The sequence below is a fragment of the Mchenga conophoros genome, linkage group LG16 (assembly GCF_057382185.1).
Source record: "Mchenga conophoros isolate Kocher_MC1m ecotype Shallow Benthic linkage group LG16, M_conophoros_male_GT1.1, whole genome shotgun sequence".
In the NCBI taxonomy this organism is placed as follows: Eukaryota; Metazoa; Chordata; class Actinopteri; order Cichliformes; family Cichlidae; genus Mchenga; species Mchenga conophoros.
In genome coordinates, this window is record NC_140541.1 from 20,280,941 (window position 1) to 20,305,902 (window position 24,962).

Genomic DNA, 24,962 nt, shown 5'->3' on the forward strand with positions numbered 1-24,962 from the left:
AGTGAAGATAAAAAACCTCATCAAAGTTTTAGTTTGGATAAAGGGAGACAGAGCACCAATCTAAACAAGTCTAAACCATCTGGCACCTCCACACTTGTAAGAACAGCATGACCAAAGTGATTGTAGGAGGAAACAACCTTGACTTCCTTTACATAGCTTAGTACTGAGAATAAAAGAAAAGCATGATTAGAATTATTTGTGCTTCTTCTTCTTTCGGCTGCTCCCTTTAGAGGTCGCTACAGTGGATCATCCGCCTCCATCTCTCTATTTCTAGCATCCTCCTCAGTCACACCAACCCCCTGCATGTCCACCTTCACTACATCCACAAATCCTTTCTGTGGTTGTCTGAAAACATCATCCACGGAGACTCTTGCCTGATCTCATCTGTCAGCCTCTCCATCACCAGTGCAAACAAGAAGGGGCTCAGAGCCTCTCTCTGATGTAATCTCAACCCATCACATACTTCTCTGCCCCTCAGGACTTTCTTATGCAGCACCACAGTTACTCTCTTCGCACCTTATCATAGCCTTCACTCCTACCCTCTCTATGCCTCCCGTCTCCATCCTCTTCAGAGTTGCCTCACTTCCTTCTCTAATTCAATTTTCGTCCAAAGTACTCCTTCTCCCTTCTCAACACACTTTCTTCACATTAGCACATTTCCATCTCTATACTTGGTTACTCTCTTCCAGCACAATTTATGTGCCTTGCCATTCATTAAAAATCATTTTCTCCTTAGTGTCCAGCCTCACATACAACTCACTACAAGCCTTTTCCTGTGCCAGTGACACCGCTCTCTTTGCTGTGCACCTAGCCTTTTAGTACTCCTTCCTTCAGCTCCCTGACTATCCCACTCTTTCTTTGCCAGTCTCTTCCTTGAATACATTCCTGAATCTGTTATTATTTGTGCAATGAAAATTAAATCAAGAAAGATTTTGCTTTTACAGTCTCACTGCAGGTTGATACATTATAAGCACGCCTGTGGTTCACATAAGCATTAAAAGCTTGTATTACTCCCTGATGTTTTGCCTGTTAGCATGTGCAGCAGCTGGAGAAGGACTCCTAGCTGAAGACAGGACAGCTTCTCGATGTGCAGATTGGTCGTCTTCTACGAAGAAGCAAAGGAGAAAAACCCCAAATTAAACAGAACAACTACTTCTAATAACAAACAGACGTCTCTCTAAAACCGTGGCAGCAGTTCACCATGTCAAATGCTTTCTTGTCGTGCACAGTGACTATAACAATCAGCCCCACTGGCTGCACTGTCCTGCAGTGACATAAGTTAATTCAGCATTGCTATAAAACAATGAGGCTATTACGTTTGACCTGTACTTGCAGAATACATTCCAAAGCTTTTGTTCCCTAAAGCATTCGTCCTTCTTTGTGAGCAGTTTGTGACAAAAGAAAAGCCCAGAAACAGGCACCAGTTCAAAGGCATTTCTCAGATGATTTGCTGTAAACTTGAATACAAGCACAGATGAATAAATGTCTTGTAAAACATTGTACTGAATACATTCTTCACTACGAATATCAAATTAAGATCACACGTTAACAGCCCAGAGTTAGTATCGTGTCTTTGCCTCACCACATCTGGGGGTTAACTGGGTTAAATTCAACATAGCAGCGTCTCTAAATGACTGATTCTAAGCCTGGCACAAAAGATAGAAATCCCTGTTGTTCTGGCATCTTATGCCTGCACACATTACCCTGCTGTTCAGTGGTGCCTGACTGCAATACCTGTTTACCAGATTGTAGTGGGTCTCGTGTGAATCTGTGCAACCCATCTGAACCTCCAGTTGTCACCGCTCTTTCCTCAGACACCAACGTAAGGCTGACAGCAAACTGAACACTTCCTGTTGATCATCTGAAGCACGACAGGGGACTGAAGGCAGGGCAGGGATCAGGAAAATAAAGGTTTATAATTTGCACAAATCTTACCCTGCTGGCTGGGAATTTCATTGGGTGGTGGGTGGTTTGGTGCTGACACTGAGCAATTCTGTGAATGCATTTTTATTTATTTATAGAGTTGTCATACAGGGCAAAATGTGAAAAAATTTGCAGTCTTTGCAATGAGTTACTCAGAGTTCTAGACGAGCGCTGGCTAAAAACAGAGGAGGGCCTAGATGGCGCAAGATTTGCCAGCTTTTTCTGCAAGGTTGGGATGGGCGGAGAGGGCTGCCTCTGCAGGACGACAACTAGATTCTTTCTTTGTCATTCTTTGACAACGACACAGCGAGCTGAAGCACTCCTGTCTTTTCAGGCTTACTGTACCTCATAATTCAACCGTGAGTTAAATCAAACCAGTCGTCGTCTGATTTTTGTTATGTTTAAAAACTATAGTGTCACCGTCTGCCTGAGAAATATTCTGCTACAAGTGGGCTTTGGTATTGTTTTTCTCTCCTTTTCTCTCCCTCTATCGCCTGGGCGGAGGCCATTGTGGGCTCCCGCCTTTGGCCTACATACCTGGGAGATGGTGAACACCTGCGTCTCATTAACCGGCCTCTACTTACGGGAAGAAGTTAGACTGCTCTTTGCTGTATTGTTGCTTGACTCATGTTAGTGAAGTCCTGGCTAGGACACTAGTAATCTAGTTCTCTTGGATTTTGAATCTTGTGCTAACACGTCGTTTCCCTGTGTACAGACACCCTGGACCTGCCCTTGTTCCTTACAGAAATTCTGGTACGAGAGAGGAGTGAGAGACTGGTGAGACGCCAAGAGAGACAGAAGGAGAGTGAGTGTGTTCCCCCTGCTTTTCCCTGCAGATTCCCTGGAGACCTGATCCCTGCACCCTTGTCTATAGCACTTTGACACTGTCGCACATTTAACTTGGTCTAACACAGGGCCATATAGGTTTTTCCCCTCTTAATAATAAACAACTTCATTTAGGAATTGCATTTTGTGTTCATTTGTGTCATCTTTGTTTAATATTTAAATGTATTCATCAATTTCAGAGAAAGCTCACATACTCAATACCAACAAGAAGAAAGAACTACAAATGACTAAAGTTGCAGTGAGGAAGTGAGATCTGACTAATGACAGGAAGTAAAAAGAGTCATCAGTTCAGAGACTGTGACGGTTGAGATCGACAACAAGAAAGACGTGAGGCAGAGAAGCACGATGGATGAATTCAGATGGATTCAAATGTTTTTATCTCTGATGCTGATGATTCTGATTCCAGGTAAGGATACAGGAAACATTTTATTAGCAACAAAACTAAATATTATCAGTATTACTATGGTCAATAAACTTTACAGTAAATAAGAAAGCTGAGCATGTACTGTTGTTTTAGGGAAATATGGGACATGTTTACAGACCCGAGTCTAAAATCTTCGCTCTGATTGTAAAACTGCTGCATTCTAATTTATCTTTCATATTTCTCATCAATCTTCTCAACAGTATCTGAAACTGAAATATCCATTTTTATGAAAGTTGGAGATGACGTCACTCTGCCTTGTCTAAATGTGATAGATGAGCAGAATAACTGTGACAGTACTGAGTGGACATTTGTTTCAAGACACAAAACAACAGTAGAGCTGATCACACTTGGACAGACAAAGTCAAATCAGACAGACTGAGTGTTACAGCGAACTGTTCTCTGGTTATTAAGAAGCTCACATTTGAGGAAGTTGGTCTTTATTCATGCCTACAGTACAAATTAGGAGAAATACAAACTCTAAACGCTCTGGTTCATCTGTCTCAGGTTAATCTTTTTATTATTAGTCATTGGGAAGCAAATACAAAGAAATCAGTCACAATGAGAACCTGTTCAAACCATTTGATTTTGTGACCAAAGGTGCTGGTGTAATGACTTGTAATTGTGACAGCCCTGACACTTTGATATAAGTACTTGCTTTTGATGAATATATTATCTGTTTTGATTAAGGGACTTGCTTTTGAAGCATTGACTACTTATTTTGAGCAACTGACTTTTCTTTTTGATGAGGTGACTCACTTTTGCGAGTTATCCACCATGTTTTGCAGTTTGCACCAATTGTTTTGAGAAGAGCCTTAGTAGTGGTGTAGAGATCAATTCTGTTGTGAGAAATGCACCAAAGCAACTGAGAAAAACTGTAAACTGCTCTGTGGTGACATATGGACAGTGTCATCACACCGTGAATTGGCTGATTAAACGTCAAGATATGAACAAAGATGACAAAGAAATACTGACCTCACAGACTGACTGCTCCACTACTGTGACCCGTTGGAAGTCTCACTATATCTATCCATCAAGATATGAGAAAATGAAGTGTGACGTGACTGATGCTAACACAGGAAGTGTGCAGCTGTTTACCTTTAGCTGTCAGACCTCAGATGAGGAAACAGGTGAGCTCACGATCAGCTGTTTAAAACAACTAAAAATAGCTAAAATATTAATTAGATGTATTTCAGGTGTTTGGGCAAAATAGCTTTTGTTGTGTTTATAATTTTGGGGCGATCGTGGCTCAAGAGTTGGCAGTTTGTCTTGTAATCGGAAGGTTGCCGGTTTGAGCCCCGGCTCCGACAGTCTCGGTCGTTGTGTCCTTGGGCAAGACACTTCACCTGTTGCCTACTGGTGGTGGTCAGAGGGCCCGGTGGCGCCAGTGTCCGGCAGCCTCGCCTCTGTCAGCTTGTGGGGATAGGTTAATTGATTAATCCAAAGTGCCCATAGGTGTGAATGTGAGCACGAATGATGTCTTTGTGTGTTGGCCCTGCGACAGACTGGCGACCTGTCCAGGGTGTACCCCGCCTCTCGCCCTATGACAGCTGGGAGAGGCTCCAGCACCCCCCGCGACCCTAAGAAGGATAAGTGGAAGCGAACGGATGGATGGATGGATGGAAGGGGAGACCTTGGCAGTACAATAATGGTAACATTTAACAATTTCAACCTAACACTCAAAAACACAAAAGAAAAGAAAACTAAGAACTAATGGAAAGAATATAACTGAAACCACAGGTAATAATAAACACAATGCCAATTTATTTGTCTCACAATCTGATACATTTGGTTTTGGGTTTTTTGCTTGTTTTTCACAGGTACATTATGATAAAGATGATGTTTCAATAAAGTATGAAAGCACTGGAGGCTCTGGTGTTTCTGTCAGATACCACTGATCCACAACATCAGCTCAGCAGAAAAAAACTGCTGTTGTATTATCAGTATAATCTTATCTAGTTTAATAGATTTAATCCTATTGTTACGGCTCTGGCCATCTTTTGAATCACAGTGGCTGGATTTTGCTGGCAGCTGCTGATTGGTTCCATCATCAAGTGGCTGTTTTAAAAATCCTCTCCAGCAGTCTCCCCGGCAGTAGCTGACAGCAGCAGCAGGCCCGTCCTTGGCCTCCAAACCATCTATGACAGATCTGGGTGTGTGATTTCAGAGAACTGCCAAGTTTTGTATTTAGTGTGTTGATACTTTGACTTTTAACTAAGCACTGAAGCAGAAAGAGAGAACTGCCTTATTATTTTCTATCATTTTTTTCCCTTGTTTATTCAATTAGCGAGTTGGGGGTAGCGCTCGGCTTTTGTTTGTTTTAGATTTCTAAATGACCGTTATGGGTTTTGTAGCATGAGTTTATTGACCGTTAAATACCATTAAATCTGTATCAGTTTCTTCCTTCTTATTGCTTACAATAATGTCATCTGGAGATAAAATGTTTTTCTATTCATTTGTTATCTGCCCACAACTAGTTTTGCTCTAAATGAATGCCTGGCTCATTAGGTGTTTGTCTGGTCTCTAGATTTATTTGTCTTTTTTCATTTCCTATTTTATTTTGGTTAGTTTTCTTTCATTTCTTGGTAGCTTTACTAACACCTTTGCCAACTCTGCCGTGATTGCCTTGAGCTGGGTGTATTTACCTTCACCGGTTTCTGCCTCCCAATTTGTGTCTTGTCTTCCCTTTGCCCTTTTTAGTTTACTGCCTTTGCTGTGATAGTTTCCCTAACTAATCTTATCTTCCTTGCGTCAAGCTGGATTTTGATTTTGGGTGTCCTGTTTTTACTGTTCTTATTTTGTATTTAGCCAAAAGAAAAAAATCCACTGTGTAACTTGAATAATACCGACAGGCCTGTGACTGAAACACTGGTTATCACAAATAAGGTGTTCGTGATATATTTGTTGAATTTAATTTGCTGAACTCTAGGGTTTTAAACACTAGAGCATATTGATGAGCATATTAATATATTATATATAACATATTAATGAGCATACTTATTTACCAATTTCACAGATTATTGTTAAATGCTACTGCTGATAACCCCTGAACCACAGCCTCTATTCTCACCACTTACCGTTTTCTGTCAGAAACCAAGAGTGTCGCTACGAACCCAAAACATTTGGGGGCCTTACCTTCCCTTAATTTTTTTAGATTTTCACTTGTAACAGCAGATTCTTAAAAAAACAGTAAAATGAGCACACCACATTGTAACGAACACACTTCCTCTCGACCTCATCAGGGGGAAATTACTTAAGATTAACGGTGAGGAACTGTTGGGTTTCACTCCAATAGCATTATCTGCTATATTTCCTGTACCTGCAGTTGTAAAATCAATTCATCAATTCATTGAGTCTGACACATTAACTGTCATGCACCTTCTGATTTAAAATATTTAAAAAAGGGGAGCTGCATTATTCCAAAAAATATCTCACATTCGACTTCTTTATTCATTATTTTTTTTTCAATGTCAAACACATCAATGTCACAAATCAACTGTGAGAATGACAAAAATATGAACCTGCCAAGTCTTCATATAAATTTCCTTTAGAAAAAATGTTTCAGAAAAGCTGATTTACTCCAGCTGTGTAACATTATCATCAACATAAATGAGAGACGACTAAAAATTGCTAAATTTGTGGTGAAACATGACAAATGACAGGAAGTACAAACCGTCCTGAAGGGTCATCAGTTCAGAGACTGTGACAGTTGAGACTGAGAACAAGAACGAAGTGAGACAGAGAAGCAGAATGGATGAATTCAGATGGATTCAAATGTTTTTATGTCTGATGCTGATGATTCAGATTGTAGGTAAGGATAGAGGAAACATTTTTATAGCAGTGAAATAATAATCGTATCAATATTATTACAATCACTTACCAATAACATGAATAAGACAGCTGAGCATGATCTGCTGTTTCAGGGAAGCATGTTTATAAAGTTGTTTCTAAATTGATTTTCACTCTTATTGTAAAAAGTGCTGTATTCTAATGTTTTTTTATTGGTTTTCTTCAATGAAGATTGTTGATGACGTCATTCAGCCTCGTCTAAATGTGATGACCAGAATAACTGTGATGGTACTAAATGTTTTTTTATTTCAAGAAACTAACAGCACAGCTGATCAACCTTCGACAGATCGGTGAAAAGGCCACAACTAAACCAGACAGATTGATTATTGAGGTGAAATGTTCTCTCTCTGTTATAAAGTATTACCCTATTTACTGAGCAGGATACAACACAGTGAAGTGTGAGGTGACTGATACAGACACAGGAAGAGTGCAGCCATTTACCTTCAGCCCTCAGCCCTCAGGTGAGGAAACAGGTGAGCTCACGATCAACTGTTTAAGATGACCTCAAATATTAGTTTGATAGATTTTACATTTTTAAGATCTTTTTTTCATTAACAACTTGTGAAATAATGACACACTTTTTGGTTTGGTTTTGTCATTTATTCAGCTGAAGCAAACACAACAAAGGAACCAGCGAGAAAAACTGAAAGCAGCACAAAATCAGAACCAAACACAATCAGCAATCCTTCAAAATCACGTAAGATTATGATGATTAAGCAGGAAAAACACGTTTTCTTTTAGAGTTTTAAGGAGAGTTCATACTTTAGTTTACATCTTTTTTCCTAATGAATATTATTTACATTTTGATGACAGAAAATCACTTACCTATCCTATAGGAAACATAAGATGTAACATTTGATATGATGGTGTGGAAACATTGTTCACTTGAGTATCATGGCTGTTAAATGGTGTGAAACGTTTTTCAAACATTAACATGCAAAAATGTTTCAAATTTGTTTTGTCTGCTTTATCGCAGCTATTTCGTGGTACATCAATGGAGCTATTGGTTTGGTCGCACTGCTGATAACAGCTGTGTGTCTCATCATAAGGAAAAGAATGAAAGGTGAGAACATTTACAGATACAACATTTGTAAGTTGTTCTATGAATGTTAGAGTTGACTGTTTTTGTCTTTCCAGGAAACAAAATGCAGAAGAATGAAAATCCTGTGAGTTTTGAAACATATAATTAAATATTCCTATATCTGCCACTAAAAAGACAATTAAATAAACCGCTCATCTTTGAGGGAGTGTTAACAAGAACTAAACTGCCTTCATAGAAATGCTTTTCCACCAGATGTAACCGCACTATTGTCTGTTTTTCAGGGACTGAGTTCAAACCCTGCAGAGACTCAAACCAATCAGAACTCGGTGAGATCACCCACTACACCTAGAGTTAAAAACACTTCTTCTTATTCTCTAAAAAATTGTAAATGCATGACACTAACTGAAAAAGCATCCAAAAGATAAGAAAGTTAGGCCAAAAATAAAATCAGTAGACCACACCATGAATCGTAAAACCTAAAGTAAGAGGTCAAAACACAAATGCAATATCTTGAGACACCATTTCTGAGAAATTAAAGTGATGAATGAAGAGTTGTTTATGTTGCATTACAGTGAGACATATTTTCAAGGATAGCTGTTGGCAAAGTAGGATCCAAGTGCAGAACTCAAATCCATGTTAAACTTAAAAAGCAGCTTTATTGCTGACCTTAGCAGGCCAAAATGCAAAACACAAAATAATTCAGGCAACACTAAAAATCTGGAAGTCACAAACTAGCCTCTAAGGAACATAGAACATAACAAAGAACAGAAGCAAACTGGGGCTTTAAATACACATGAGGAGATTAGGCCATAGTGGAGACTAGGAACTCAGTTGTACGGTGGCCCTGAGAGGCCACTGCAACTTAACAACACCAGCAATAAGAAAAATGCTGCAAAAGCACACAAAACACAACAAAAAGAGGAAAAACGACAACGGATATAGGAAAAAACAGATTTCCAAAAGCACAACGTGTTTCTGGGGAGACAATAACCCGACGGACCAGTTGCAGGAACCAAAATATGCTAAGAATTGCGCTGGGAGACACTTAAAAGAAGTGGAGGATTTATCGGTTTTGTGAGGAAAGAAAAGATGAGTGGTATATGTGTTAGCCTAACTATTAGCCTAAAAATCCATCATCAGTATTATATGAATCATGATAAAACACACCTAGCATGTTTTGCGTCCCTGCAACTGGTCCGTCGGGTTATTGTCTCCCCAGAAACACTTCCCTTTGCTTTTGGAAATCTGTTTTTTCCTATTTCTGTTTTCGTTTTTCCTATTTACGTTTTTTTTCCTATGTCTGTTACCATTTTTCTTATTTCTATTTTGTTTTGTGTGTTTTGCAGTGTTTTTTTTTATTGGTAAATGGACTGATTCTTATATAGCAATTTTCTACTCTCCCAGTGCTTTGACTACTGTAGGGGCACTGTAGGGGTGGCTGTAGCTCAGGTGGCAGAGCAGGTCAGCCACTAATCAGAAGGACGGTGGTTCAATCCCAGGCTGCCTCCTGGCTGCATGCCAAATATCCTTGGGCAAGATACTAACCCCATGTTTGCCTACTGGTGGTGGTCAGAGGGCCCGGTGGCGCCAGTGTCCGGCAGCCTCGCCTCTGTCAGTGCGCCCCAGGGCAGCTGTGGCTACAATGTAGCTTGCCATCGCCAGTGTGTGAATGTGTGTGTGAATGGGTGAATGACTGAATGTAGTGTGAAGCGCTTTGGGGTCCTTAGGGACTAGAAAAGCGCTATACAAATGCAGGCCATTTAAACAACATGCCTCATTCACCCATTCATACAAGCACTTCTAAAGGTATAGGTCAATTGAAAAATCTAAATTGCCCATAGGTGTGAATGCAGGAGTGAATGTGAGCGCGAATGGTTGTCTGTCTCTGTGTGTTGGCCCTGCGACAGACTGGCGACCTGTCCAGGGTGAACCCCACCTCTCGCCTTATGACAGCTGGGATAGGCTCCAGCACCCCCGCGACACTAAAAAGGATAAGTGGATGGATGGATATTACTGAGGAGTCAGCATGTTTTTCTCTTCATTGTTTAGGTGGATCCTGAAGTTTCCTATGTCACCATCAGCAACACCTAGAAAACCAAGATAAGGTGTTTTGTTTAGTGATATGTTTGTTTGTTTGTTATTATTTTATCTATATATCAGACAGCTTTTTTCAGATTCGTGTTGATGATGAAATGATGCAGTGACTTCTGCTCTACTGTCAATTTTAAAATAACATAGTTCAAGCTGTTGAAAAAAAAGAATTTGCATTTAATGGAAAGACAATTCTTGAATATTGTTTATGGGTCCAACAGATTTAAAGAAACACCAGTTTTTGGGACAGTGCCCAGCTACATTATAATACACTTATTTTTCCTTTTTTTTAAATGAAAATATAATTGGTACCAGGAGTTCTTTGCTATGGATATGAGCAGTTGCTCTAAGAGAAGGCTGGATAGAAAACATACAACTAAAACTATTGCTATTGCTAGACTATTGAACAGCACACAGGATTCAGTGCCATGGTCCTAGAGTTTTGAGTTGTATTTGAGTTTCAAATTTGTGTTCTGAAGATCTTCCTTAGCTTCTATTTTTATTATTTATTACCTGTTTTTACTGTTCATCTTATTTTGAATTTTTCCTCTGTCAAAAGAAAAGAAATCCAAAGTACTGAAAGGAATCTATGCTCTTTATTTTGTTCTCATTTTTATGATGATGGGTAGGTTGACAGTTGAGGTCAGGCAGGAGTCTCTGGTCTATTATGTTTGTGGACAACATTAAGAAACAGGTGAAAGACGGCCTGTAGCGGTGGAGGAGTGTTCTGGAGAGAAGTTGTGTGAATGAGAGGGAGACAGGTTTAACAGAGATGCTTCAGGGAGTAGAGGTAATATAGGTGGAGAAATTCAAATACCTGAGGTCAATGAGCCAAAGCAACATTTATGATGTTATTATCATTGTGTAACCACATCATTTCTTTAGGGATTAATACATTTTTCTGATTCTGATTATGTTTTGTTTTTGTCGTCCAGCCACTGATCAGCAACATCAACTCAGCAGAGAAAACTGCTGTTATATTATCAATGTAATCTCATCTGGTTTTATAGGTAAATATAAACTAGATGAGAACTTTAAAGCAATGTTAACAGTTTTTGTGTTTCACGCTGTTGTTATTTTAATCTGATAGAAGATGTGTATTCAAGTCTTAATCCTCTCTTATAATATGACTGTTGTTAATTGCCTTTAATGCCTTTATAGTTTGTGTAAGTGAAATATGTGCAGTGTCAAAAGTCCAGTATGAGTTTTATAACATGTCTTTCATGATGATTAAATAGAATCTGAATCAATATCTTGAATATTCTTTTTTATAGTAATGTAATCTGGAAAATATGCATTTCTATTAATTTGGTGAAATTCTATTTTTGCAGAACAAATTTTAAACTCTCACAGTTTATGTCTGAGCACTTTTTTGTGTATTATTCCTTTTGTCCGCCAGAGGTCCTCAGTTTTCCAGTATTTGCACAGTCACCTGTTAGAGACTTAGAGACTTAGACTTAGAGCTTTTTATTGTCATTGTGCAGTTTCTTGCACAGCGAAATTGGGTAGCTGAACCACAAAGGTGCTAAAGTAAGAAGAGAAACCAATATACAACGAAGGCGGAAAATAAATAAATAATTAAATAAATAGAATAAAATAAAAAACAGTGTATATGTATACATATGTGAGTGGAACTATATACATGGTGTATGTGTAGGAAACATTGAAACAGACTGGGACCAAAATAATTGCACATGAGCCAAAAAATTGCACAGAACATGGAAAGACTGAGTAATTGCACATAGATGATCAACAGCAGTGTCAGGGTGGATGTGTTGGGGAAGTCTTTACACACTCTTAGTTTGCATTAAGAGTTCTGACAGCCCACGGGAAGAAGTTGTTCTTTAGTCTGTTGGTTTTGCACCTGATGGATCTGAGCCTTTTTCCAGAGGGCAGGATGTTGAAGAGGTGGTGGTTAGGATGGAGGTGGTCCTTTATAATTGCCCTGGCTCTGGAGAGACATCTTGAGCTGGCAATTAAGTCCAGGGAGGGGAGTGGACAGCCGATCACCTTCTCTGCAGTTCTGATGACCCTCTGTAGTCTCTTCTTGTCAGCTGTTGTGCAACCAGCGTACCACACAGGGATGGCGTGCACCAGCACACTCTCTATAGTGGCACGGTAGAAGGACACTAGGAGGTCAGTCTGCAGCCTGTTCCATCTCAGCACCCTCAAGAAATGGAGGCGCTGCTGGGCTTTCTTCACTAGAGCTGATGTGTTTGTGGACTGTGTGATTCTTACTCTGAATCTGAATAAGTACGCGGGACCACTGTGTGCGGTAAGACCATCTCTTTTCTTCCTGTATTACCATCTACCGGCATGCATTGCCAGTGCGTAACACGTAATTACACAATCAAACAGTGAACACATACTGCCCATACAACAAATGTACCAGAGACAATTATGAATACACCACATCTCCCCTTTTAAACAAAAACAGAATATTCCTTTTCTCAGGACAGAACTTCTCTTTTTCAAAGCCATACAAGAACATCTGGCAAACAATCTGCATTACATTTTTAACCTTTTGTTTTTGTTTTCTTGTTCTTTTCTTTTCTTAACAACTCTTTTTAGCTTTATTTTACTGTGCTCTACAAAACCCTTATAACACAGTTACATAACAACAACCTTTCTTTTTTTTCTTACAGATCTAACTTTTTAGGTTTAACTATTGGCCTCCCTGACTTGGTTCTGACCACATCAGTGTTAACAGGTGTAGCAGGGATCACACTGGGTGTTTGAGGCTTCTGCAACACAGGCACATTAGCAGGTTCATGCACAGGTGAACTTAAAGGAATCAAATGCACACGATTACGCCTCACAGTCCCTTGTGGTAACTCCACTGTGTATGATCGGGGTGTAGAGTGATTTTGGATAACAGTGCCTGTAGTTTTGACATCAGTCACCCAAACTTGCTCTCCTGGGGACAGGCTGCATAAAGGTTTTGCGCGGTGGCGCCTGTTGAAGTTTGCCATGTCCATCATCCTCTTCTCCCTTTCCTTTCGAGCGAGCAGTGCGTTGTCCGGCAGTGTGGGCTCCAGCTGCGATGGAAGCATCGGCAGTGTGGTTCGCAGACATCTGCCCATTAAAAGCTCTGCAGGGCTGTATCCGGACTGCAGTGGTGTAGCTCTATAGGCAAGAAGAGCTAGATAAGGATCAGCTGCTTTTTTCAGAAGATTTTTTACAGTCTGTACAGCACGTTCTGCTTCTCCATTACTTTGCGGAAACTTGGGACTGCTTGTGATGTGTTTGAAGCCGTATGCTGCTGCAAAGTCTGTAAAGATTTGACCTGAATACTGTGGCCCATTATCAGACATGAGGACCTCTGGGATGCCGTGACGGGCAAAGAAAGATTTCAGGTGAGTAATGACATCGTTTGATTTTGTCCTGTTTAACAAAGCAATCTCAACAAATCTAGAGTGATAGTCAACAGCGAGAAGGTAAGTTTTCCCTCCCAGCTCGAAAAGATCTGTGCCCACTCTCTGCCATGGGTGGGCAGGGTATTCTGTTGGCATGAGTGGCTCACTGTTATTGTGTCTTTCTTGAATACACGTTTTGCACTTGAGCACCATCTCAGAGATTTGTTGACTCAGCCCGGGCCACCACACTGTTTGGCGTGCACGAGCTTTACATTTTACAACACCTTGATGTCCTTCGTGTAGTTTTTCCAGCACCTCGTTTCTCATTGCTGAAGGAATGACAAGCCGTGTGTCTTTTAACAAAAGGCCGTCTTCAACAGTGAGCGTGGCTCGGTCAGGCCAGTAATTTCGCAGTAAAGGCTCTTGTTTTGCATGTTCTGGCCAGCCTTCGGTGCACATGTCCATGACGCGAGCACACACACTGTCGCTTTTCAGTTGTTCCTTCAGTGTTTGCATATATGATGAACTGACAGGCATGTTTGCTACAATACTGTCGACATATATGTCTGTGCTTTCCATTAGCTCTTTGTCTGACAGGTTCATTGGTTTTTTCAGAGGTGAGCAGGACAAAGTATCTGCTGTCCAGAGCGATTTCCCTGGGGCGTACTGCACAGTGTACGAGTAACGCATGAGTCTCATTCTGAATCGCTGGATCCTGGGTGGCAAGAGATCCAGAGCTTGTCCTCCCAGTAAGGAAACGAGAGGTTTGTGGTCCGTTTCAAGACAAAAATGTTTACCAATCAGGAAATCACGAAAACGCTCACACGCCCATGTAGATGCCAGTGCCTCTTTTTCCACTTGTGCGTATCGTTGTTCTGTAGGAGAAAGGGACCTCGATGCATACGCCACTGGTCGCCATCCTTCTTCCCACAGCTGCAAAAGAACACCTCCGAGACCATAGGATGAAGCATCTGCTGATACTTTAATGGCTCTGTTGGGGTCATACATTGCGAGCACTGGGGGTGAGGTCAGGGCATCTCGTAATGTTTTGAAAGCTCTCACTTGGTCAGTTCCCCAATACCATGCGTTCTTTTTGGAAAGAAGATCTCGCAGGGCTTTGTCTTTTTCAGCTAAATGGGGGATGAACTTGCCCACTTGATTCACCATGCCCAGAAAACTGCGCAACTCTGACACATTAGTTGGCTCTGTCATTTCTGTAATTGCCTCCGTTTTCTTCGGGTCAGGACTGATTCCTGTATCCGCTATGATGTGACCCAAGAAAGCAACCTTGCTCTGGGAGAGCTCGCATTTTTCAACATTCAGCGTTATGCCTGCTTTTTCCAGTCTTTGCAGTGTAGCATGGAGACAGGAATCGTGCTCCTGATGGTTACGTCCCCACACCAACACATCGTCAATGTGACACACCACTCCTTCGAGACCCTCGATGACCTCCGCCATCATACGCTGAAAGTGTTCGGGCGCTGAGTTGATCCCAAACGGTAGGCGGTTAAAGTGGAACCGCCCAAAGGGTGTGATGAAGGTGGTGAGTTTGGCAGACTCATCGGACAGGGGAATCTGCCAGAAGCCCATGTTGGCATCCAGTTTGCTAAACACTTTGGCTCCTGCGAGCATTCCGAGACTTTGTTCAACCGATGGCAGCACATATTTTTCCCTGCACACATACTCATTTAGTCCGGTAAAGTCTACGCAAAGTCTTAGCCTAGGGCTGTTTTTCTTTGGAACAACAACCATGCCGGCACACCAATCCGTTGGTTCCTCAACTCGGGTAATGACACCAAGCTCTTCCATTCGTTGGAGTTCCTCTTTTACCCTTCCCATCAGAGGCAGAGGAAGCCTTCGCGGAGTTTTGAGTGAGTACGGCATAGCATTCGGTTTGAGTTTAATGTGATAGGCCCGCTGCACTTTCCCTAGACCATTGCAAAGTTTAGGGTAAGTAGTCTTCAGAGTGTCCATTGAAACCGCGTCAACTCGCACCAGCAGGCCAAGAGCTGTAATGGCGGGCAGGCCTAGCAGTGGAGTGCTCAGGTTTCTTACAACATAGACCTTCTCTGTTGTCTGTTTCGCTCCGTAGTTGAGCTGTAGCTTTGTAAAACCTGCAACGTCCAGTGGTGTTTTTCCAGGGCCTAACAAAGGTTTTTCTGGCTGCTGGAGAACTGGTCTGTGTTCGTTAGCAAAAATCTTTGATAAGTCCGAGTCAGCTATTACAGTCACATCTGCTCCAGTATCCAGTTTGAAAGTGATTTTTGCATCTTTCACTTGTATGTTGGCTGTCCACGCCTGGCCGTCACTGGAAACTGAGCCTAGGAAGAAACCTTGCTCCTCTTCCTCCTCAATACTTTGCACTGTCTTGCTTTGTCTGCAGACTCGCTGGTAGTGACCTTTTTTTCCACATAAATGACATTTTGCATCATTTGCTGGGCACTCAGGTTTCGGATGTGGAGAGCCTCCGCACTTGTAGCATTTGTTACTTTGTCTCTTGCTATATTGCTGTTGTGTTTTGACAGTTTTATTTTTGAACATGTTGAACTTTGTTTTGTCGTGCTTTTGTATCACTCTGTCAACTGTTTTCGCATTTACATGCATTACATTTGTTTCACTTCTCAAAGCTGACTGTTGCTTTTTGATTTCTTCTGACTGCCTGGCCATATTTATAGCTTTATCCAAGTCCAAGTCTTTTTCCATCTGCATGCGCTCAGACAGCCTCGTGTCGGCCAAGCCCACTACTATTCTGTCTCTTATCAGCTCATCGTGGAGCGGTCCGTAGTTACAGTGCTCTGCTAATGCATGCAAGGCAGTCACGAATGCATCAACAGTCTCATTCGGCTCTTGTTTGCGCATATTAAAACGTGCGCGCTCATAAACAACATTTTTCCTGACAATGAAAAAGTTGTGGAAGCTATCTCTCACTTTAGCATAGTCCCGTTGGTCTACATCACTTAACTTTAGTCCTCTCAGGACGTCATCCGCTTCGTCTCCCATACAATATATGAGAGTGTTCACTTGATTTTCCTCCGAGCTCGCAGACAGATTACTTGCCTGACGGAATCTCTCGAAGCGACGGACCCATCTTGTCCATTCGTGTGGTTTGGAAAAATCAAAGGGCTCCGGTGGTTGGATGCTAAACGTAGCGCTGGGAGTGCTAGCCGCGGTGCTAACTCCTGCCCTCGGACGATCGTCTACGTCGTCATTCGGCATTTTGTTTCCACCTTCCCCTTCTCCTCACACTCGGCAGATGTATGGAGTCTTACGAGTCACACAGCACTTCTGACACCATGTGTGATTCTTACTCTGAATCTGAATAAGTACGCGGGACCACTGTGTGCGGTAAGACCATCTCTTTTCTTCCTGTATTACCATCTACCGGCATGCATTGCCAGTGCGTAACACGTAATTACACAATCAAACAGTGAACACATACTGCCCATACAACAAATGTACCAAAGACAATTATGAATACACCACATGGACCAGGATAGGTCCTCGGATATGTGGGTGCCGAGGAACTTAAAGGAGGACACCCTCTCCACATAGTCACCTTTTATGGAGAGGGGAGGAGGGTCAGTTCTTGTTTTGCGGAAGTCCATGACCACTTGCTTGGTTTTCTTGGTGTTTAGCGTGAGGTTATTGTAGTTACACCATTCTGACAGTCGCTGGACCTCATCCCTGTAGGCGGTGTCATCATCGTTGGTGATGAGCCCCATCAGAGTGGTGTCGTCTGCAAATTTGATGATGATGTTGCAGGGGTGCGTAGGGGTGCAGTCACTGGTGTAGATGGGGTATAATAATGGACTCAGCACACATCCCTGTGGTGAGCCAGTGCTGAGTGACAGGGTGGATGATTGCTGGGTGCCAACCTTGACTGACTGTGAACGGTCTGTGAGGAAGTTTTTGATCCATGCACATGTGGAGGGGGGGAGTCCAAGTTTACCAGCTTGTCTATAAGAATGTCTTGGATGATAGTATTGAGCTGAAATCAACGAAGAGCATCCTTACTGATGTCCCAGGATTCTCCAGGTGATGCAGAGCGGAGTGGAGAGCAGTGGAAATTGCATCCTCTGTGGACCTATTTGCCTTGTAGGCAAACTGGTGGGGGTCGAAGCTGGGTGGGAGGCAGTCATTTATGTGTTTTAGGACCAGCTTCTCAAAGCACTTTGCAACCACTGGAGTCAGTGCGATGGGTCTGTAGTCACTGAGGCTACTGATGGTGGTGGACTTGGGGACTGGGACTATTGTTGACAATTTCAGGCAGTGAGGGACAGAGGCATGTGTCAGGGAGAGGTTGAATAGTCTGGTGAACACAGGAGCCAGCTGGTCGGCGCAGGCCTTGAGCACTCTACCAGCAGCTTTAATGACACCACTCCCAAGACTTGTCTCAATTTTCAATTTTGTGCCTCCTCATCTCAGAATCAGAATCAGAATCAGAATGGGTTTTATTGCCAAATGTTGAGCAGGTTTACAACATTAGGAAATTGCTGCGGTGCTTCAGTGCAAACATGCTGTCATAAATTGCGCTTAAATAGACATGAAAAAAATAAAAGTAAGAATAAGAATTAAAAGTGCTACGTAGAAAGATATATGCATGAGATATACATGAGATATATACATGAGAATAAGAATTCAAAGTGCTACGTAGAAAGATATATACATGAGTGCAGGTGGTGATCAGTGCCAAAACATGGAATCATGCAGTGAACACAGTGTAGGGTCATGAGTTAGTGGTGGGGACAGTCGTACGTTTATTGTTCATGTGTCCAACAGCAGAGGGGAAGAAACTGTTCTTATGGCGAGAGGTTCTGGTGCGAATGGACCGGAGCCTCCTGCCTGAGGGGAGCAGGTCAAACAGACTGTATCCAGGGTGAGAAGGGTCAGCTGAGATCCGAGCTGCACTCCGCAGTGTCCTGGAGGTGTGCAGGTCTCCTGTGTCCTCCTGCTCGTGAGCTGCAAATCATTTTCAGTAAACCAAGTAAACCATGTTAAAGGATGTTTTAACTCAGAGGAAAGAGAGGAGAGGAGACTTGCTGCAGGAGTTACAATCAAGGATGCACAGATGTGTCCTTTGCAGAAACCTTTGCTTCACAACCCTGGTACACATCTTCTGCTTGCTTGGTCACAATTTCTGTTTTAAATATATCAATAAAACACCAACAGATAGTTTGAGTCTGTCCTGCCTCCTTCCTGCTCGCCTCACACAACTGTGAAAGACTGAACACAAACTCTCTAAACCCTTAAACCGATTTCATAGTGTCAGCGTTCAACAATTGTGATAATAGTTTGTGTTTCTGATGTTTAACTGTCCGTTATTATAAAGTCAAACCTCATGAGCTCTGCTGCTGTTGTAGCCACACTCTCACCAAAACACTTTCAGTTCTCAGAAACGTCTTCAGTTCAACAATGAGGAAGAGGAGCGTCTCAGACCTGCTTTATGTTCTGTAGCTGCAGCTGTGTAATCAAATGATCTATTAGACATCAAAAGTCCAACTGTGGTGGCGGAGGTGTTTGACCCTTCAACAGAACCTTGTTATGTGCTTTCATTTTCTTACATTTTAAAGAAAGAGAAGCTGCATTAATAGAAACATTTATCTTAAACTTCACACATTCAACTTCCTCAGTCGTCTGTTTATTTTCAGGGAGTGAAACACATGAAGCTTAAGTTCAGCCTTCACGAGTACAATGAGGAAGACTTATAATCACACTTCTGTCTACTTCCTGGGTGTTTAGTGGCCAGAGCTTTTCATCACTTCCACTTTCGAACACTGTCCAGCTGATTGCTGACATCACTGGTCAAGTCCAATCGTCTTTCTCCCGGCCTTCTTCAAGACAATCAGCCTCCACTTCATGTACTTTAAATCTCCCTGCTCATCTTTCAATCTCCCTTCCAGACATGTTACTCAGCGCTCCATCCAATTCTCCATCTTAACCACCACCATGTCTGGACTGTGGGGGGTCCTGCCTAAATTCTTTCATCAGCTGGAATCCAATCAGCCGTGAAGGCCATCAGAGTCCAATCACCAAATAGCTTGACTGGATTCTGTTTATCAGTTAATCATCTTCAATTCATCCTAACAATCAGTATTTAAATCACTGTCAGTCTGTCACAAATGCTCTGTGGGAATAGACACAAAGTGCACCTGCTGAATGTGATTTCTCATTACAATAAATTATGTTTATAAAAATCATGAATTTCAGACACATGAAAAGCTGACATACTCAACCTATGAAACATTATCATCAGCAAAAATAACAACTGGATCCCTAAAGCTGTGATGAGGAAGTGACATCTCACTGATGACAGGAAGTACAAACAGTCTTACAGAGTCAACAGTTCAGAGGGTGTGACAGTCGAGATCAAGAACAAGAAAGAAGTGAGACAGAGAAGCACGATGGATGAATTCAGATGGATTCAAATGTTTTCATGTCTGATGCTCATGATTCAGATCGCAGGTAAGAAGACAGGAATCACGAGTTGAATCTATTAAAATGAACATCTTGCCAAGAATATTATATTTATTCCAAACATTACCAATATCCATTGATCCAAGTCGTTTCAATGAATGGGATAAAATAATATCGCAGTTTATATGGGGGGGGGGGGGGGAAGCGGCCGAGGGTTTGTTTTAAAACTTTACAATTACATAAGAAGGTGGGAGGATGGGGGTTGCCATCACTAAAAAATTATTATCGGGCTGCTCAGTTGAAAACGGTGGTTAATTGGTGTGATACAAGCTACCAAGCACACTGGAAGACTATAGAGGAGAATATGTTTTCCTCCCCAATACAAGCTGTCCTGATGGACTCGAATATTCGAAAATATATTGACAAGATTCATAACCCCTGGGTGTCGTGCACACTTAATATATGGAGAAAAGTCGTGAAAGAATTCAAACTTGAACAGGATTTGGCTTTATTCAAATGGTATGCATATGATTCTGACTTTGCCCCGAATAAATTGGACTCACGTTTTAAAAGCTGGCCTGCTAAAGGGTTATCTACATATGATAGTTTGATAAAGGATGGGAACCTTATTAGTTTTGACACGCTGAAACAGAGACACAATCTAGAAAAACAGGATTTTTTTCGATACTTGCAAATAAGACACTATATAAAGACAACAATCGGTCAGATGTCAAATACTAACGTGGAATTGGTAACTTTATTTAGACAGGCGTACAGTGGGGATGTTGACACAAGACTCATTTTTTTTTTGGTACAATTTTTTTATGAATAAGCTTCCACACTCAACTGATTATGTGAAGATGTTATGGGAAAAGGAGGGAGGGATGTGTATTTCTAGGGAAGAATGGACTCAGATGTGGGAATGGCAATGGAGGAGTACTTCCTCCAAAAGCTGGAGGGAGTTCGGATGGAAAACTCTGATAAGGTTCTTTATCACTCCATGTCAAAAGGCTCACTATGATGGGAATCCTCCCGTGTGCTGGCGAAACTGTGGATACCAAGGAGCCCATCACACCCATATTATGTGGGACTGTCCTGTGCTACGGACTTACTGGAAAGACATTCATGGTATATTACAAGGCATTTTTAACTGTACATTCCCTCAGGATATGAAGACAATTTTTTTTGGCTGTATACCGCAGAACTGGTCCAAAAATGACATATGTCTGTTAAGAGCTTTATTGGTTGCAAGTAAGAAATGTATAACAAAGAAATGGTCCTCGCAAGACATACCGACTTTGTCATTATGGTGGGAAATTACGTTAGAGATATATAGGATGGAGGAAGTAACAGCTCATGTTAATGACAGGATGGCCTGGTTCCATCTGTGTTGGGATAAGTGGGTCCAATACGTTAATACCTATAAACCGAATTTTCTCTTTAAAGCTTGAAACCACCAATTTAGTTAATTGTTTACTCCCGACAGAGCTTTCTCCTTTTATTTTATATATATATAATTTTTTTTCCTTTTTTTTTTCTTTCTCTTTCTTTCTATCTGCCTTTCTTTCTTCTCGTTTTGTTTCGTTTTTCTCTTGTAAACTGTGTTAATTAATGCCTGTAATCATCTTTATGAGGTAATATTGTAGAAATAAAGAATATAAAAAAAAAAAAAAGAATACAGGAAACACTTAAATAGCAGTCAAACTAAATATTGTTCATATTATTACAGTCAACAACCTTTACAGTAAATAAGAGAGCTGAGCATGCTCTGTTTATGAACTTGTGTCTAAAATATCTTCACTCTAACTGTAAAAGTGCTGTATTCTAATGTCTATCATATTTCTCTTCAATCTTCTCAACAGTATCTGTAACTGAAGCCTCCATGTTTATTAAAGTTGGAGATGACGTCACTCTGCCTTGTGTGAATGTGATAGATGAGCAGAATAACTGTGATGGGACTACGTAGAGCTGATCACACTTGGACAGATTGGTGAACAAGCTAAAACTAAATCAGACAGACAGAGTTACAGTGAACTGTTCTCTGCTCATAAAGAAGCTCACAGTCGGGGATGTTGGTTGTTATTATTGTCGACAATACAAATTAGACAAAATACAATCTACACATACTCTGGTTCATCAGTCTTTGGTTGATCTCTCTGTTATTACCTGTGAGTATTTACATCAAAATATTTTCAGTTCAAATCTTTTCAGGACATAAAATGTTCAATAATCATACTGAAACTGATTAAGATAACTTGACTAATTTCCGCTCTGTTTGTCTCACTTTGTTACATTATGTTCACCAGTGACTGAACATAAGGACACTGATACGGTGACGTTAAGCTGCTCTGTGCTGACATATGAACAGTGTCATCACACAGTGAAGTGGCTGCTTACAGGTCGAGATGTGGACAAAGAGAACAAAGAAATAGTGACTTCACAGACTCACTGCGCTGCCACTGTGTCTTTTCTGAAGAATAATTATTTATACTCATCACGTCATAAAATATTGAAATGTGAAGTGACTGACACTAACACAAGAAGAGTGCAGCTGTTTACTTTCGACCGTCAGCCATCAGGTGAGGAAACAGCTGAGATCAGGATCAGCTGTTAATATAAGTAAAATCACATCAAACATTTACTTAAATATTTCAAGTGTGAAAGTAGAATATTGTTTCTCATGTTTACATCAGATGAGAAACATGAAAAACTTTTGTGCTTTTACTTTTTCATTTATTCAGGTGACACAAAAACAACAAAGAATCCAGCCAGAAAAACTGAAATAAGCACAAAATCAGAAACAACCCCAACAATGAAGAGTCCTTCAAAAGCAGGACTGAAGATTAAGCTGGTTGCATAAATATCTGTTTATTTTAAATTTATTTGAGCTTTTGAAATGATATGCAAATGAAAACTCACTTTAACTTTGTATATAAATACTTTTAAATACAAATCATATCACAGAAATTTGCACATTTATTAATAAAATGCTGTTACATTTTTAAAAGAAAGGAATTTACACGGAACAGAAAACTGCAACCAAATAATTTTAATAATCACATTTTTTGTGTTTGACAGATTTTTTGTTTCTTTGAGGTTCATTGTTGTCTCTGTGGGATTAGCAGCGCTTTTAATAACTGCTGCAACAGTCAATATAAGGACAAGACATAAAGGTACATTTAAGATTGAATGATTTTGAATTTTAAAACAAAACTGAAATTGACTTTCTTCTCTCATTTTAGGGAACAAAACTCAGATGGATGAAACCACAGTAAGTACAAATCTCAATAATCCTAAGGTTGTTATTCTGATCTTGTTATTTGATATTGTCATTGACCCATAACTGTGGATGATGATGTAGAAGTGTCTTTGGATAATGGGATTAAATAAACATGAACCAGCTGTCCCTCTCTGAGGGAGTGTTAACAAAAACAAAACTGCCTTCACAGAGACAGTTTTCATCCAGATATAACTGGACTGTGTCTGTTTTCCAGGGACTGAGTTTAAACCCTGCAGAGACTCAGTCTGCTCCTCAAACCAGCTGGGACTCGGTGTGATCACACACTTCACCCAGAGTTTAGACTACTTGTCAAAGTGTGCTCTGTAAATACAAATGTGTGTGACTCACTGTGAGAGCAGACGAGAGATAAGAAAGTTGGACAATGCAAAAATGTGTTTTAGTGCAACTGCAATTTTGTATTTACAGCTCACTTGTTTCAAAATTCCATTTTTTGAATAAATTGTTTGGATGATTGATGTTTGTTTTTTTTAAATAGCCTCATATTTAAATTTGTTTATTGATCTGAAACTTTCACATGTGAAAAACATACAAAAAAAGGAAATAAGGAAGAAGCCAAAGACTTTTTCACTCCACTGTAAATCAAGTAGTTGTAATCTTGAAGGAAGATTTCATGAATGCTGTTTCAGGGTGAAGAGAGTGTCCGTCATTATCACGAGTTTGAAGCTGGAAATCAAATGGATTATGTTGAAAGTTGTCAGTTTGTCGGCCCCGAAGGAAAAGACTATTTGTGGAGTAAGATGGATAAAGATGGAAATGTGCTAAACAGTGAAAAGAGTGTGTTGGGAAGATGGAACGAGTACTCTGAGGACCTGATGAATGTAAAAAATGAGAGAAAGAGGAGGATGAATGGTCAGTTAAAAGTGTCCAATGTTGGGGAAGTCCTGACGTGAAGGGAGCTTAGGAGCAGTTACAGCAAAGGCAGCATTAATCTGTTTATCAAACATTAGATTAGAGTAAAAAAAAAACACTCCTAGGTTCCTTGCAAAGGTTTTTATTATTATTATTATGAATTCCTAAAGGGCCAAAGTCACAGCGGTCACAGGGACCAAACACAATCACCTCTGTTTTCTGTTCATTTAGGTTAAGGAAGTTAAAAGCCATCCATGCCATCCTCAACATCCTCCAAACAATCTAGCAAACCCTTCAGACGACTCACAGATTCACGTTTCAGTGGCAGGTAAATCTGTGAGTTGTCTGCATAGCAATGGAATGAGATCCCATGTTTTTCAAAAAATTGAACCCATGGGGAGCATATAAATAGAAAAGAGAACTGGACCAAGATTGGACTCCTTGAGGACCCCACAAGAAAGTGAGGCTTCTGAGGACGATGTTTCCCCCAATCTAACAGAAAAACTTTGGTTGGACAGGTAAGATTTAAACCACTCCAAAGCAGTCCCTTTGATTCTGACACAGTGCTCAAGCCGAGCGATAAGAATCCCATCAAATGCAGCACTGAGGTCTAACAGTATTAAAATGGCAAAATCTCCCAAGTCAGAAAAGTTAAAAGGTCATTAAAAACTTTTACAAGAGCAGTTTCAGTGTTGTGGTGCGTTTTTAAAACCAGACTGAAATACTTCACTAATGCCATTTTTATCTAGAAAGGTCTGGAGCTGAAGAAGGACAACTTTCTTTAGGAATGTCTGGACTGACAACCAAACATATCAAGCTTCTGTGTTTGAGCCAGAGACTGCACTTGTGGGTGAACAATACAAACATTTT

General features: G+C 40.8%; 2 protein-coding genes and 1 pseudogene across 9 annotated transcripts in view; all 3 read left to right on the forward strand.

The window, feature by feature from the left end:
- The window catches only part of LOC146556664 (nectin-2-like), a 76,239-nt gene that overhangs the window by 18,585 nt on the left and 32,692 nt on the right, over nt 1-24,962 (forward strand). The gene's annotated exons all lie outside the window — the stretch shown is intronic.
- Nucleotides 2,961-11,422, forward strand: LOC146556666 (uncharacterized). 8 transcript variants are annotated; one of them, XM_085250473.1, is made up of 7 exons: nt 2,961-3,175; nt 4,695-4,841; nt 7,417-7,512; nt 7,647-7,736; nt 8,016-8,102; nt 8,177-8,205; nt 8,363-11,422. In XM_085250473.1, exons 2-7 carry the CDS (start codon nt 4,802-4,804, stop codon nt 8,504-8,506), a joined length of 486 nt encoding a protein of 161 aa, XP_085106599.1. In that variant the 5' UTR covers nt 2,961-3,175; nt 4,695-4,801; the 3' UTR covers nt 8,507-11,422. The 8 variants fall into 8 exon arrangements, with proteins under 8 accessions (XP_085106599.1, XP_085106600.1, XP_085106601.1 ...); XM_085250474.1 differs by having other exon boundaries at nt 7,420-7,512; XM_085250475.1 differs by having other exon boundaries at nt 7,420-7,500.
- Nucleotides 19,930-23,842, forward strand: LOC146556667 (uncharacterized; annotated as a pseudogene).